Source organism: Papilio polytes, unplaced genomic scaffold (assembly GCF_000836215.1).
Source record: "Papilio polytes unplaced genomic scaffold, Ppol_1.0 DF823835.1, whole genome shotgun sequence".
NCBI classification, from domain to species: Eukaryota; Metazoa; Arthropoda; class Insecta; order Lepidoptera; family Papilionidae; genus Papilio; species Papilio polytes.
In genome coordinates, this window is record NW_013525369.1 from 181,673 (window position 1) to 199,483 (window position 17,811).

General features: G+C 32.3%; 1 protein-coding gene across 1 annotated transcript; it reads left to right on the plus strand.

The window, feature by feature from the left end:
• The first annotated feature begins 3,861 nt into the window (after window positions 1-3,861).
• On the plus strand, window positions 3,862-15,772 carry LOC106103230. Its single transcript, XM_013282923.1, has 8 exons — window positions 3,862-3,903; window positions 11,474-11,838; window positions 12,722-13,200; window positions 13,478-13,579; window positions 13,683-13,791; window positions 14,132-14,278; window positions 14,982-15,116; window positions 15,459-15,772. The coding sequence occupies exons 2-8, from the start codon at window positions 11,628-11,630 to the stop codon at window positions 15,590-15,592; spliced, it is 1,317 nt and encodes a 438-aa protein (XP_013138377.1). The 5' UTR covers window positions 3,862-3,903; window positions 11,474-11,627; the 3' UTR covers window positions 15,593-15,772.
• The last annotated feature ends 2,039 nt before the right edge of the window (window positions 15,773-17,811 follow it).

Sequence of the window (17,811 nt, forward strand, 5' to 3'; positions counted from 1 at the left end):
GACCACTATCTATGCCATTGCTTTTGTTTTGTTTATTAATATTATTATCTATTTCTATTAATTACTTTAAATAGTCGTAAGTTGTCATTTTAAATATGTTTTTTCTTTTTTCTCTGTATAATACATTATGGTTGCATACCAAGTGTTGGGCACCTCTGAAGTGGCGCAACGCGGCCCACAGGGACAGGCTGAAAATCAGCTCCTCGTGGCATTGGCCATGTGGTACACGCTGAGCCTGCAGCCCATTGTTATCATATTTTTTTTTGTTAAATATATTCATTGTAATAGTATGTGATGACAATAAAAACGTTTTTATTTTATTTATTTTATTATCTCCGTAACGGGTGTTCCGATTTTGATGTCATGTTTGTGAATTGATGACCATTTTTATTAAATTTCGCACTAATGAAGTTTGCGGGCGAGAGATCGTAAACTCGTATATGTTGAAAATAAATCAAATTCAATTGAGCCGTTAATTTGACGTCGTAGTTAACTAAAACTACACAACTATATGTAAATTGACTTGTTAATAATAAATCAGAGGCTGTATCGAGGTCATTTAAGTTTGTACAAACAGTTAACGATCGATAAGCCTCAGAATTATCAAATATTTAGTACTGCTATCGTCTTGAAATCTACAACTGTTGTAGTATTATAAAACAATAAATGTTTAAACTAATTAGGGCAATCTTAGTAATCTCACTAATATTATAAATACGAACGTTTAGATTGATGTTTGTCAGAGTTTGTAGCCTATACTGCTGAACGGATCTCGTTGGCATAGATATAAAGGATGGTCTGAAAGAATACATAGGCTATTTCTTTTTGTTCTTTTTAATTTCACGCGGATGAAGTCGCGGGAACTGACTATGTTTAGTATTGTATTTTATATTTATATATTAATTAAGATATTGTATATGTGCCAAAGGGACAAGCAGTTAACTTTCGCTAAAACTCATTGCCCATAGACATCCACATTTGTAGATGCATTTTCTTTAATCAATATATATGGACGCACAGAAAGATTGTATTTTCTCTACCCATGCATCCCATCCCCTGGCAAATCCACTTCCCCTTTCCATCTTTACTTGTATGAAAAATGTGTAAAGGGGAAGTGAATTGAAATAAAGCATCCGGCACGCACACTCATCAGACGAAACTCGAGATTGCGCGAAATATTTCACGCCAAATTACGCCACGTGTAAAATCAAAACATGACAGACAATCGAAACATTTTTATTGTAATAAGCATTTTGAAAACTATACCTTTTTATGCACTTAATAATTTTTAAAGCACACGCACTTGACTAAACTATCGCACAACCGTTTAGTCGCGCTTTGATTCCTATCTATACTAAGATTAAAGAGAAATTATTTGCATTTTTATGTACTGAAATAACTCAAAAACTACTAAGCCAATTTTAAAAATTCTTTCACCGTTAGAAAGGTAATTTACCTGTGAGTAACATAGGCTATATATTTTATGCGGGAGAAGTAGCAAGCAACAGCTAGTTAGCTTATATGGAGGTGCGCACACTACTCCATTTTTACTTGTGCAACTAAACAGTTGAATATACTGTGAAACAATCGACAATCGCTTAACATTTGTGCTCCCGCTATATAAGTACAGTAGAACCTCGATAACTCAAACCTCGGTAACTTAAAAACCTCCATAACTTCGAAAAATAATGTGTTCCCTTCCCATCAGAGCCCAAAACCTCTATAACATAGACCCTTGATAACTTAAAACCTCTGTAATTTAAAATATTTTGTGTTTCCCTTGGACTAACTTATCGATGTTTTACTGTGTATCTGATAGCTGTTCCCGTGCGACTTCATCCGCATAAAATTATGAAAATTCTATTTTATTGTTCACATTAGTCAAATTATCAATAGCAAATGTCAAAATGACATGACATGACAAACATTGGCAATCTTGCTTCCTTAATGTTGGCAGCAACTTATGGTCTCTTTCCCTCATTAGCGTTTTTATCCAAAATATTTACCCCCTAAGTGTAATGGCGTGAAAACATGTAGCCTAAAGCGAGACGTAAGTGTAGGGCATTTTATTTAAAAAGGAATTATTGAAAAATATGCTGTAATTGCTAACATCTTAGGCAACAAAGAAGTGTGTATTTACGCTTTATTATAATAGTATAGATTTGCGATATGCATTTTATACCACCTTAAGTAAATTCTGCTCTAACAAGAAATATTCAAAAAATTCTACAACGTCGGAAGTAGTTTACATAATAAATGTATTATTATGTGTAAATATTGTTTGTAAGTGATGTAAAAATATGTAAATAGATGCACGATCGTATCGGACTTTGCATCAAAGAAATATAGACATTGATCTTATAAATTATGCATAGACTTCCCTTTGTCAGATATTATATCCTGGTTAATATATACATATAATAAAATGGGAGTGTCTGTTTGTAATAATAGAAGAAAATTTCCAGATTTCGGTAAGATGATGCGTTACTGATAACGAAAATCGCTTTTAAAACATTTTAGTCTGTCTGTCTGTCTGTCCGCAAGTCATGTTTGTTTTGGGTAATCTCTAAAACGACTGAGCCGATTTCGACCGGACTTTCACTAAAGGATAGCTGACATAAACGGGCATATTATAAGCTACTTTTAATCTTAATATTACGTGAACGAAGTCGCCGGCAATATCTAGTATCAACTAAAAGAAAACGTATTTTCTATGTTAAGCTATGCGTCGTCCGCAATTTTTTTACGATGTAAAAATGGAAATCACCAGTATTTTTTACTGTTAAAAAATATACTATGTTGCGAGATTCCGTGGACATATGCAGATCGACTCAGTGGAAAACTGTTCATAACATTTCTCGCATATTAACGACTCTTTTACGAACTTCGATTCGTGTTTTTGTTTACGAAACGATACTGCAAAGCCTAAGTTAGAAGTAAATCTAATTTTACTTTACGGAGCGTTATAGAAAGGCTTTTAAATTATTCACTGTTAATTTTCGCGTTATAACCGGTTTCCGAGCTATTTGTAACCATTCGTTAGTGTTGTTACATAACTTCACGAAATGCGTTTCCGGACAACGGAATTTGAGTTTTACTCCTTTGAAACTTACTCCACCCTAATATTAATTAATCAGTAGATAATGATAAAATAGACGAAAACTTCAGAAACCCAGCATAAGTCTTTTATATAATTCAAGATAGCTCCATTATCGTCACTGTTGTATAATTTTATTTGTGAAAAACACATTAAATCAACTCAGCGCCGTTCTCAAATTGAATAATCAAATTAAAACTAGAAATGAGATTTGTAATAGAATATTTTTAACCGTCAAAGGTTCTCTTGTGTAGTCCCACAAACTAAGTTGACCCGGTGCACATAAATAAAACCATTTTCGATGCCTATGTTTTCCGTCAGAAATAACTATAAATAATCTTTTACCGCCGGCCAGATGAGTTAGTCAAACTGTACGAGAAACTTATCATTTTGAAATCGGAAACGTATGTCCTTTACTTTGATGTACTATTTTTGTGGCCATTTTATAAGCTTCATATAGATTTCGCGGGCAACCCCCCTTACGTCTTTCGGAATAGCACCCTCTCTTTCTATCACGTCTGAGCGAAACACCCCAGTGCGTTTTGAACCTTCGCGTTGTTAGGACGGGTACTGTCGGTTACCATTTTCCGCGCATCGTGTTCGCAAATTGAAATTTAAAATAGTGTAAAATTTTTTAATAATGTTAAAATTGTATATATTTGTGAAAATTAAAAATAAATTACAATTTAATACAGTTTTATAAACTTGTGTTCTCCTGTTTTTAATTAAAACTAAATTATTATTCACTGGACTGTGATTTTAATTAATTAGTGTTTTAAGTGTTTTAGTGTACATTAATTAACAAGGTAATTAATTTTATTTATTAATTTACAATAATTATTAAAAAAATAATTTTTAAAAATATACGATACACTACGTTACATATAAATTGTTATTTTATGAATTACAAAAATCATAATGAACTAAACTTTTTAGCAAATTCTTTCTCGTGCACGTTTAGAAAAACAATTAATTTAACTTTTGAGAAATCATCAAAAGAGTTTTAGGTGAGAGAGAGAGAGAGTGAGTTTTAGATAAGTTTTATGCTGAATTCGAATGGATAATATTTTTTAACTAATATATAAAGTACACGCTAACCGGAATTTAAATCAGAGCTTTTTTAACGTAAGCTCCAAAGCTATTTTTTGCTTTTAAATTTATAATCAGTCATCAGCCCGGCTTTGCGCGGATTGCAGAATTTAAGCCAGTATGTTTTACCGTTATGCGTACCATTATATTGTTTTTCGATCTTATTATAGATTTTATTTGATCCTTACTCATTAATTATTCCATTTATATCAGAAAATGTGAAAATCAATTTAGTATTATAGTTTATGTGTTTAAAGTCAAAACTACACGTATAGTTTTTATTTAGTATTACTACTAAAGAAAAATTGGTTTCTTTTTTGTTTTATTAGCAAATTTTTTTGGGTTAGCTTTTCCTAAAATTTTGATACACCGCGCGGTATTGCGTCACTACGTCAGCAGTGAACATTTATATTCGTAATTAAAAATATACAACCTTGCTAACAGATTAAACCATTTTTTTTTATATTTGGAGCTCTTATCATTTACTGTGATTATTGAAATTTTTCATAAATACAGGATAACCTGTGATAAATTACTGCGACTTTGAATGCCGTAGTTTACTTATCTCAATACTAATATTATAAATGCGAAAATTTAGATGGATGGATGTTTATTAGAGTTTAAAGCCTAGACTAGTGAACGGATTTCGATGAAATTTCTTATAGATTTAAGAAATAGTCTGGAAGAACACATAAGCTACTCATATTTGTTTTATTTTAATTAGACACGGACGGAGTCGCGGGCGAAAGCTTATAAAGAGAAAGAAGATTATAAAGAGAAGGTTATAGAACCTTAGGAAAATTGATTTCTTTAAATGCAGCTCTTATAGAAGAGCTGCATTTAAAGAAATCTATTTTAATTCAAGTTACTACTAGAACACAAGTGACGCCAAGCAACTTTCTAGACAACTTAAATCATCATCATCATCAACTTGCCCTTATCCCTTATGGAGGGTTGGCACAGTATGTTCTGCTCTTCCATACATCTCTATCAGCCGTCATATCTGAATCCACTCCTTTCTTAAGCATATCTTCTTTCACACAATCCATCCATACTTTCTTCGGTCTTCCTCTTCCTTTGTAGCCATCCACATTCAATCTTTCTAGACAACTTAAATGATTCTGAAAATAAGGGTCGTTATGAAAACATTATTTTAACGATATGACCTTTTAGGTCGATGATATCCTGAATGAGAAGTAATGTCAGTGTATTCCTCGAATCCGACTTTATCTATGACCGCCCACAGATGAATTCGAGTAATATTACTTGTGATATCGTGTTACCTCAAGCCGCTGTACATATGTACCTTTAAAGGCTTTCCTTCTTAAGATAAACTCTCAATTGTCTTCTCTCTATCGTTAATATTGTTTTAAATAATAACGTCAGCTAAGGGCTTTTACATAAGCTTGTCATTTATTTAGTTGCATTAACGTAAGCCATCAAATATATACTAAATTTGTTATTTCACAAATGCTTCAAACATTTCTATAATCTATATCTATACTATTATAATAAAGTATGTTTACACACTTCTTTGTTGCTTAAGATATCAGCAGTTACAGCATATTTTTGAATAATTCTTTCTTTAATTAAAAGCCCTACACTTGCGTCACGTCTTAGGCTATACATTTTTACGCTATTAAACTTGGGAGACAAATAAATTGGAAAAAACCTTCATGCAGGTAAGGAACCATAAACTACAAGCTCCAAAATGAAAGAAGCAAGGTTGCCATGTTTTGTCATCATGTCATGTCATTTTGACATTTGCAATTGATAATTTGACACATGTAAACAATAAAATAAAATTTTCATAATTTTATGCGGATGAAGTCGCACGGGAACACCTAGTCGTTTAAAATTCTTGATGTCCGTTTACAAATATTTAGAAATTTGCGTTAACATAACAAAGTTGTTGGCTTTCAGCCAAATCGTTCTGTTCAGCCAATTCATGTACGGAACTTTTAAAGTGTCTTGTATTTATTTTATATATTGTATATCAAAAATGATTACTAACTGATAATGTAGCTTTTTAATGGTGAAATATTTCTTTAAATCGGTCCAGTAGTTTTTAAATTATTTCAATACATACAAAAACATATTACGAGTACAAACATAGATATTTTTAAACAGTGAAAATTTAATTCAACAATACGTCACATTACGTGGAATTTGAATTTAAAAACGCAGAATATGATGTGCAAATGTACACTTTGGTATAAAAATCGACACCAATCGCGGCCAGAGGCAATTAAGGTAAATGTCATCTCGTTGAGTTCGATCACAGGTTGTGTCCTAGCGTCCGCGTCGCTGACAGCGTGTTGTCAACCCGATAGGTGTGTCATCGCTTTTGTAAGTGCTGTTCTGATTTCCCGATTGTAAAATGGATTGCATGTAAAATTCAATTAAATTGAATGATAGCTTACAAGCTACGTTGTAAATATTTAAACTGATCAAACTTTTCTCGGTTTATTTAGTTAATAAATGTACTTCAAAAACCAATTTTTATTGTCACATGTCCGCACTGCACTACCCTCTCTTTTATTTTTGGCCAATAAAATTGTAAGGTTTAGAAATGGTGAGATAAACTCGAGCACCAATAGTCTAATGGTTTGGGGTACGGGCTACCGATCTTGCGGTCGAGGGTTCGAAACCCGCTATTTGACTATTGTCGTGAACCATATCTTAGCACAAGTCTAGAGCTTAGTTGGAATGGTTAAACGAAATATTAGTAAATTAGCAAAAATCTATTAGTATTTTTATGAAACTTATTTGGCGACATTCTACTAACGGTAAAATTGCCTTAGTCCTTGCAAATTTACCATATTAATAACCAATTGAATGGCACTGAGTTACGCAAACGTGGATTATAATTGCAACTAGCCGCAATAACTATTTATCGTTCAAATAAATTTAAAATCTTTGTCCTATTGGTTGTTGTTCCGCGTCTCAATGCGTATAAAACTACTGGCTTTTAATGTGGTACACCGCCAGATTACCTGATTGTACATCCCATATAAGTCATCTATACCATTATAAAGCGTAAACACACACTTCTTTGTTGCCTAAGATGTCAGCAATTACAGCATATTTTTTTATTATTCTTTTTTTTAATAAACATCCCTACACTTATGTCACGCTTTAGGCTATATATTTTCACGCCATTAAACTTAGAGGGTAAATATCTTGGATAAAAACTCTAATGTGGGAAAGAGACCATAAGTTGCTGCCAACATCGAGGAAGCAAGATTGTCAAGGTTTGTCATGTCATGTCCCTTTGACATTTGCTATTGATAATTAGACAAATGTAAACAATAAAATAGAATTTTCATAATTTCATGCGGATGAAGCCGCACGGGAACAGCTTGACTCATATAAGTCATCTTCAAAATAAAAATCACGTTAAAAGTTAATTAGTTTTAGAGTATCGTTCAATGAAGTTAAGCGGATTTTAAGTACTAGAGTGATGTTAAAATTTATAACGACAAAACAATTACTCCTGTTTGTTGTAAGGCTTCGAATTCCTTTGGATCATGTTTCTCGGTCACAGGAAAAAATGTTACGTCATTCGATTGCAAACGTATCAACAACAATGTTTGTGTTTACTTACGACAAGTGAAGTGACCCGTCCCGGCTTTGCACAAAAAATAATAAAATCATTTAAAAATATTAAATGTAGTCTGCTATTGTTGAAGACATCAAAGTAGTTTTTGTGTTATTTAGGTACAAAATTACCTTTAAATAAGTAATAACAAAAAAATGACTATTTTGGAGCCTAGTTGACTCTAATGAACTCTGATTAGGAATTGGAAAATTAAAAATTAAATGCGAAAGTTTAGATAAATGGATGTTTGTTGAGTTTGTAGCTTAATAGGGCTGAACGAATCTCAATGAAATTTGATGTACATGTAGAGGATAATCTGGAAGAACACATAGGCTACTTTTTATCCCGGGAATAATTACGGTTCCCGTGGGATTCATTGATTTAGTTTTTTTAATGTTGACTTGATCATTCTGCAACGGTTCAACATCTTATTGTAATTTGGCACAGATATAAAAAGTCTGGAGTACATATGGGATAAGGTTCATCCCCGAGAAATGTCCGGTTCCCGTGGGATACGTTAATTTTTGTTATTTATATGGTTCGTATGTTTTCTAATACCACGCGGACGAAGTCGCAGCAGCTAATTATAATAAAATATAATAATGGAAATTACTCATAACAATTTAATTATTAATGATATGTTTCAATTTGGCAATAAATCATTTATTTAAAAAACATCCTATTAATTTGTTTAATATTAATTATTCGATAGATATTCGATTTCGATTTTAAAAGTTGAAAGCTAATTAAGTCGATGTTAATTAAAACTTATACTAGTTTCAATTTGAATCTCGAATATTCGAAGTTAAAGCAAATTTTAACATTTTAAAATTCAGTTAATCTTTTTTAAACGGATTTAAACGGACTATCAGTAGATTATATGTAATATATTGATAACGAGCTGTTGCCCGCGACTTCCTCCGCGTGGTAAAAAAAAAACATACGACCTATATAAATATCAGAAAGCTATGTATCCGTCGTAAACCGGACATTTCTCGGGGATGAACCTTATCCCATGTGTACTCAAGACTTTGTTTTATATATGTGCCAAATTTCAATAAGATATGCTGAACCGTTGCAGAATGATCGAGTAAACATTAAAAAACTAAATTAATCAATTCCACGGGAACCGTAACTATTCTCTACATCAATACCAAATTTCATCGAGATCCGTTGAGCCATTTTGGCTACAAACTTTAACAAATATCCATCCATCCATCTTAACTTTCGCATTTATAATATTAGTATGATTAGAGATCTTTTTAATTAAAACGAGTTTTGCATTACTCCCCGTTAACTTAAACGAAACTATAACACCGCGGATTTCCACAACTGTACTTGATAATAATTTTTCCGTTGCTAAAACGCATTAAATAATATTGTTATCTCATTTTTTTCAATAGAAAGAGAGAGATAATTGATTTTGTATAAGCATTTTGTAATGTAAAACAACAAAGCATCATTTGCTTTGAAGTTTTGTTTTCTGTTGAAATAATTGTTGGTCTTTGGTTGTTGACAAGGCATGACATGTGTACAAAAAATACATCCAATTTGGCTCCGGCGCTTTTATGTTATATGCAAATGACATTTATCTCTGTTAACATTAAATAAGTACCCAAAAAAAATTGTTTACCATTATGTAATGTGACATTATAAAGAGGAATGATTTGTATTTTTGTTTGTATTGAAATAACTCAACACTTACTGGGGTCAAAACTTCTTTTACAATTTTAAAGCTATGTTTTCAGTAACATAGGCTATATTTTTAGTAATTCATCAATTCACGCGGGAAATGTCGCGAGGAACAGCTATTGTTTAATAATATACGGTGACAATCGAGCGAGTGGTCAACTGAATTCGACAATACAAAGAAGTGTATGCTGCCATTAGATATCCTTATTTGCATCATACTATGGGCGTCACAGCCATGTTATGCTTTAATAAAATATAGTCTTCATTACCTCTTATGTTTTCTTCCAATTGACACAGAATAACCTTACCAATATGGCCGTCGTGTCGTCGAACTAATGCAACACCCTTATTTTTGACATCCGACGACTATCCGATTATTAACATAACAAGCACAGTTACGACATTTAAAACCATGACATAAATATTTTAAATAATGTTTTGGATCACCATTATAAAGCTTATATCGTTATTTTAAAATTGTGACAAATGGTATTGATTTAAAGCACAGACTAATAACCTTTAAGAATACAGAATACATCAAAGTAGTTAAAAAGCTAATACTAATATTATGAATGCGAAAGTTTAGATGGATGGATGTTTGTTAGAGTTTGTAGAAAAAACTGCTTAACGGATCTCGATTAAATTTGGCACAGATGTGATGGATAGTATGGAAGAACATAAAAAACTTGCTTTTCTTTTTCTTAACTCTACGGTAGCATAGTCGCAGGCGAAAGCTAGTTATCTAAATACTGCAATATACATTGATAAACTTAGCTAATTACAATAAATATCATATATTCAGACCTATTTCCTAAGACTATATAATTCCTGGATATATCACTACAGAAGTGTAGCTAGAATTGTATCTATAAAGACCGTGGAAATCCGTAATCCTATCCACCACTCTGCTTCAAAGACTTGATAGTTTATTTACTCCTCAATCTAACCGGATTCAATTCACTTCGGTTTATATGCACAGTCGGGGACATTTATTTCCTACCCTACGGTAACATTTTAACAAGTATAATGCGAAAATCTGTCAATGTGTCACCCACTATGCGTCCCCACTGATGGGCTCGGAACCTACCCTATGTTTGGAGTGACTAGGCCTTAGTCAAAAAAACAATATTGAATGTAACGGATAAAGATCTTTCATTTTACAATAAGTTTCAGCAATTTACAATAACGAAGTTTCATGAAAATTTCTTTTACGGTTCAGTAGAAGCGTCAAGTGTCGTGAAAATTACTATACAGTTGGCTCAAGTCCAATCTCCTCGACTGCGACGAAGGTTTTATCGCTTATGTAAAATCTGCACAAATAGAAATCTAAATTTAATAACTTAAGCTGTTACTGCATTTCCTTGTAATCTTAGTAAATTCTTATTAAACTAAAAAAATGTTAAATTAATGCATACTCAAGGAATCCCAAAACTTACTTAGTTATCAATTACTTCCAATTGAGGGGCTTAATAAAAAAAATACAGCAAGATGATTTCAGTACAATTTGTTACTATGTGTATATTTTTTAAAACAAAAGCTAAACAAAGTGCTTCTTGAGATTTCTTTCTTCTATCATATTAATAAAATAAATGCGAAAGTTTAGATGGATGGATAGATGTTTGTTAGAGTTTGTAACCTAAACGGCTAAACGGATTTTGATGAAATTTGGCATAGATGTAGAGGGTAGTCTGGAAGATCATTCAGGCTACTCACTTTTTTTTTATTTCCACGCCGACGGATTCGCAGGCGAAATATAGTTTTTAATAAATACACTGTAAAAGATCAAGGAACTTAGGATTCACGTTTATCTTCTTTGAGAATAACTCGTACGAACATGAAATTCATCTTATTTAAAATATTTTATAGACATTTACATATCCAATTAATCGAATTAATTCAGATAAATTTAAAATTAAAATTAAAAATCTATCTCCAAGGTTCTTTGTTCGATTATTTTGCGTCCAAATCTAACCTTACTTTTTGTCTTGTTTCAGAATGTTTATGCAACAGACTATTGTACATCCAACAGTGAACAGATAACAAAGTGAGTGATAGTTTTTTGTTTGCAATAATGACTATTAATTTAAGTGACATACGTGAACATAGTTTACTCCAAATGTGACGTTTATAAAGAACAGTGCCAAAACAATGTTTTGCCGCAAAGAACTAAAACTAATCTACGCAACTGTTGTTATTTTACTCGAAGCGGATTTGTTAGTGAATACACGAGCTATGGAGTCGCTGAGGTCTTCCAGTATTGCACAAAGGGATGATTTCAAATCATTGGAACTCTGCACGACGAGAAATCAGCAGAGGCTGGGCAGTGTGTTTGGGAATTTCACAAGACATCACAAGAAAGGTAAATATATCGCATTTTTTATACTGATGTTTTAAAGAGGAAAGATTTGTATTTTTGAATTTTTGTCTATATTCAAATAACTAAAAAACTACTGGACTGATTTCAAAAAATCTTTAACTATTAAAAAGCCTTGTTACTACCCATTAATCCCAACCGTCCCCACGTGGGAACAGATGAGAATAAAAAGTTTCACCTTTTGCGACGAGAGGACGGTTGTGACTTATTTTATTTCATAACCGTTCCACCTGTCACCTTGTTGGAGATAGTGGGACTAAATGGTGGAACGGACGAAACTTTTTATTCTCACGTGGGGACAGAGCGTGGTGACGGTTGGGATTAATCCGTTACTACTGAGTTATGTTACTCAGTAGTAACTATGTTTTTTAAAATCCAAGGGGTCGAAGTCGCCAGTAGCTAAATAAAGATTTAAAATTTCTAATATGCAAATGCGAAAGTGTAAATGGATGTTAGAGTTTGTAGCCTAAAAAAACTTCCTTAATCCTACGTAAAAGTAGCCATGAGCGAAAGCTAGTTTATGATAAGTGAACTACCACTTTAACCTGTCGGATCAGATATCTTGTTGGTCTGTAGAATTCTAAATTACTGGTCAGAACTGACAACTCTACTCATAATAAATTGTGTGCGTCTTAACATGAAAATTTTAATTATTCTCTTCATCCATAATAATTTCTAAGAAATATTTAAGAATTCTTTGGTAACTTATTCTGCCACTAAAATCCGTCATATTGATTGTTATTTTCCTTATCTATCTTAATTAGACTCTTTAATATAAGCTTACCTCTTCACAGTCAAAGAGGATTGTGAATATTTTAAAATGTTAATAACACTCAAATTCCGTAGACTATAATAATGTTATTTTTAGGTCATAGAAGAAGAACAACTACAACATCGTCAACACAAACAACTATTTATACATCAACTGACAATGTGGAAGATTTTACCACAAACGCTTACATATTAAGTACTCAAGCAACCGTTCTGAATTTACCCAAACCTCTAAGATTATCTTCACTAATGTTAGATAAGGATTACGATGATGTAAATAAATTTGACCAGATAATAAAAAATGAAGTGAAAGAAGTAAGTCGAGAAAGACATTCAAAACATTACGAAAGAATAAAAAAGGAAATACTACTTCAGTTAGATGAAGAATCATTACCGAAATCGTTGAACAAAATAAAGAAACTGTACAGGGATTCAGCCGCGTCAGCTATTAACAAAGTTAATAGTAAAATAAGCAAAACTGGTATTTTTCTGACTGACAATTGTACGACAGTTGTTGCCCAAATAGGAACAACAGCTATATTACACTGTGAAGTTAGCGATATAACCGAAAATACGGTAAGCATTATATTATACAAATGACTGATAACAGTGCTTCAGAACAAATTGTTTTTTTTCTTTATTATTATTTTTACTAGCGAGTGTGGAGTGATACACCGGTAGAGGTGGACTTAGAAAGAGATGGATTGCTTGAAAGGTGATATGATCAAGAAGGGAGTGGTGAATGAGAAAAAGATTTATTTGTAAGACGAAAACTCGGTGCGCGGACTTTACAGGAGTAGGATAAGGTAGGGGAGATGATGATTTTATGTTTGATTTTATATGTTTTTATCAGGTAACATGGATAAAAAGAAAAGATTTCTCGCTTCTGTCTGTTGGCCTTGTCACCTACAGTGCAGATAATAGATTTTTTTCTGCTCACGGAAGACACGTGAAGGTAAAATTTTAATCTAAAAGATACCTTTTTTCTATTTAAATAGATGTGGAATTCGCTCCATATTATTCAGATGATGGTTTAAAGTTTGTCAATTGTTTCTCAGGATTGGGCTCTTCATATAAGATTCGCTACGTCTGCGGATGCTGGATATTATGAATGTCAAGTACCCACACATCCTCCTACTAGTATTTTCTTCAAACTCGTCTTAGTTGGTAAGTTAGAGCTAGTTATATTAAACACAAAATATAATAGATCTGCCTGTTAACTGATTGCTTTTATCGTCGCAGATTATGCTATTAATCCATGTCTTACAGCGTGCGCACACCTGAAACTAAACTATCGCACAACTGTTTAGTCTCGCTTTAATTACTATGAATTTATATGAAGGTGTGCACACTATATTTTTAATGGTGCAACTAAACAGTTGAATTGACTGCGAAACAATCGACAATCGCACAACGCCCGCTTCTAGTCTGATTCGTTACGTCATTTGTATATTCAATACACAAATCTACTACAACGTGAATTTTAAAATGCTTTGTTTTCTTACAGCTGCATACGCCGAAATTGTTGGTGAATCTGAGAAGATCATACACGAAGGTTCTATGTTGAAGCTTGTTTGTGTTGTGAAACGATCTACAGAACCACCTTCATATGTTTTCTGGTACTTCGAAAATAGAATGATTAATTATGACTTGAGTGAGTACATGTACATTTGTGCAACTTCTTCCTGCCTTTTTTTACGCAATGTGTTCCATTCATCTCTATCAGCCGTTATATTTTAATGCACTCCCTTCTAACATACATTTTCTTTTATCTTCAGTATCTATAATATCTTCGGACTCTTTTCCCATTTCCCACAGAATGTTACTATTATACGAATAAATTATATTTGAAACAAATGGTCCAAATACCGTTTCAGTCCATTACCGATTGCTATCTTTTTCGTTCGTGACCCTCGCTTTTTCTGCACCAACATTTGTGCAAAGTCATGCTCGTCGATGGCGAATACTTTTTCATTTTTGCTTACTGTGTCACCAATTTGGTTGATTTGTTCGCCTGAGAGTTTACTTTGGTATAAATTTTACTTTGTCATTCTTCTTTCATTAATATTGAAATGGCTAAAATGATCGAAGTATTTATTGCTTTCACTAAATTCTTCTACTGCAATTGTTGCTATAACTAAAGTATTAATGTTTGTAAATTATCTGCTTTTTTGTTTCAATTTAATGATCCAAAGAGTTTTTTTTTTCGTATCGTCATTTTCACTGCCCATTTTCCCTTTTCTTACCTTTCTTACAATTGTCTCGTCTTTTCTCAGTCCTAACATTTACCTTAAAATTTACATTTTACTCTTTGATAAATACTGAACGAAAATTGATTGATTTAAAATGTTGTGCAGATGGTGTGAGTGTAAATAACGGTCGACAAACAAGCGAGCTGATAATCGGGAAAGCTGAGCCGAGACATGCCGGAAATTACACGTGTGTGCCGGCCAACGCAAAAGCCGCATCTGTCACAGTACACGTCGTACAAAGTTAGTGTTTTGATGTACCATTTATTTTACAATAAATTTGCTGAAACACAATAATAAAATCCTTTGGGGAATATTTGAGATATTTATACCGTTAGTAGAAACTAGTTTAATTAATTCTTTTGCTTCTATTGGGTGAGAGTTAATAAGTTTTTCTTAAGTGAATTTTATCTTTGAGATATTACTATCTCATGTAATTCGAATCGAGATTTTCATTTGTATATTGGCCGGTGGTAGATATTTTACGAGCGAATATTTTATTTTTCATCAACTAAAGGACCAGATATACCAAATCTTTCTTTGAGATTCATTTGATTTGAGAGTTTTTAATCGATTCTCTTTCAGGTGAAACTCCAGCGGCAATGCAGCACGGAAACTCATCAGTTATGAAAACTGGTATACATTACATAACACAAGCTTTGATTACTTTGATGGCGTTTATTTTAATAATCAAAGAAAATTACCAAGAATTCGGATAACAGATGTAGTTCATAATATCTTTGTAAAATTCATATCCAGATTTATTCGCGTTTCCCAGTAACAGAAATACTGTTTTAGTCCTAGAAATAACATTGATTATTTTCTTAGCATTTATTTCGATTAATATTCATCGTTCACTAGTAAGGTTAAATATCAAAATTTTATATAGTTAAGGTATGTTTTTGTTACTGGAAAATGTTAGTTTTATTAATGGTTAAAATATTAAAATAAACAGTTGATAATCAAAAATGTATACCAATCGAGTACAATAATTTACGTGTAAATAAATTGTGAATTCTATGCGTATTTAAGAATACATATGTAATTATCTGCTATTCGGAATAATGAAATAAAACAGTATTTTGAATTGAACGTGCCAATTTTTTCTTGTTTCATTTAAGCAATTACTACTTTGTTTATTGTTTTCATCGCTTTAATATTTTCCTGGTTCTTTTAGACACATATTTTACAGTGGTAGTGCCCGCTTTAACATCTTCGCACGAATAGGCCGGCACGCCCGGTGTAATACCACGACCACACAGAAGACAGGCGTGAAATGGAACCAATTCCGTGATTCTTCACTTATAATCTATTACAGTCAAAGCCTAATTTGTAATCACATCTCCTTGTAAATCCAGCAGACAAAGGCTGATGATGACATGAAAATCTTCAAACTATGAAGCGATACTTGTTAATACCAAAACATTTTTCATAACCTCGTTTTGCGTCGCAAAGACGCTATCATACAAGAAATCTTAAAATCGGATATTGCTGAACCACTGGTTTAATTTTTAAATAAACTTCGATTAAACCATCTGAGAATTTCCTTCAGGCGTTTTTAATTAATTTTATCACAACATTTCACTCGATTTCAAACATCATTTCTACTTTATTTAGTAACATCGAGTTTTTCATAATTAATTTATTAAAACTACACCATTTGTCGTTTCCCACAAGTTAATTGGAATATTTTCTTTAATTGTTTTACAAGGCGGAAGAATATTAAATAAACACGAACCTAAAAATGAAATTGTGTGGCATTTTTATATTTAGATATAATTATAAATTATAATTCGACGATAATTGTCTATGTAACAAAAATGTATTTGTTGTATTTTCCCAAATATCCACCACTTTTTTAAAGTGACGATTCCTTACACACGCTTAGTTTTATTTGAACAATCGGATCGTAACAGTAACGTGTGTAGGTTTTGGTACATTTATCTGAACGTTCGGACTGTTCAGATAAATCTGAGCATGTATAGGGTTTACAGATACTTACGAACAGAGAAGAGAATGTTCAGAAAGTTAGCTAACTGCATTCCCCTTTCTCTTATTTCCTTGTTTAAAATATGACTAGTTTACAAATGTTTACAATAATGTATAGCTAGTTAAGTAATGTTGCGCAGAATAGCCGTGAAATCGTATAAAAGGTTTATTTTTGCTTTTAATCCTACACCGGAAGGGAAGACGGCGACGCTGCTTCCGGTAAAATATTTATTACGATGATGTATCATGTTTAGTTGACAGCTATTGACGTTAAACTGGAAGGTTCCTGTTTGCTGGTCAGTAGTTCATATTCAATACATTTTCTATATGAAAAAGGACGTAGTGATTTTAATATGAGTTTTACTCGTCTTACCTTGAGTTTCTAGAACTGAGAAAGTTTTTCTTTTTATTAACTTTACAACCCTCAATTTAATATAATTAACTATTATTGTATATATGAAAGATTTGTATTTTTGTATGTATTGAAAAAACTCAAAAACTTCTGAGCCGATTTTAAAAATTCTTTTACCATGATAAATGTAATTTATCTGTAACTTAGGCTATATTTTATTGTTACTTATTTTGAGGAATTATAAATAAACAGCGTATTTCTGGATGTTAAAAATTAACGCCTGGGCGTTAAAAATTCTGTATATTTTTACTTTTCCGGGCTTACGCTGCCTAATCAAAAAATTAGGCCCCGCAAATGTGCAGGTGCGGATTTATCCTCTCATTGTATTTGAAAAATTCATTTATCTCTATCCAAATACCACAAAATGCTACTAATCACTTGGCCTAAATAAATTTATCTAAATCGAATTAATTATACTACATATAAACTTTTTATGACAACGTAGTGGCACTTGGAAATCAACTAAAACTTTGACCGCTTTCTTTCTTTACGGTCTCGTAATAAAACTTCTCCTCGAAGACGATTAAGTCATAAAAA

Coding starts and splice junctions, on each gene's coding strand:
- LOC106103230 (XM_013282923.1), top strand. CDS start 11,628: ATGTTTTGCCGCAAAGAACTAAAACTAATCTACGCAACTGTTGTTATT. Junction 11,839..12,721: donor CACAAGACATCACAAGAAAG/GTAAATATATCG, acceptor TGTTATTTTTAG/GTCATAGAAGAAGAACAACT. Junction 13,580..13,682: donor CTCACGGAAGACACGTGAAG/GTAAAATTTTAA, acceptor ATTGTTTCTCAG/GATTGGGCTCTTCATATAAG.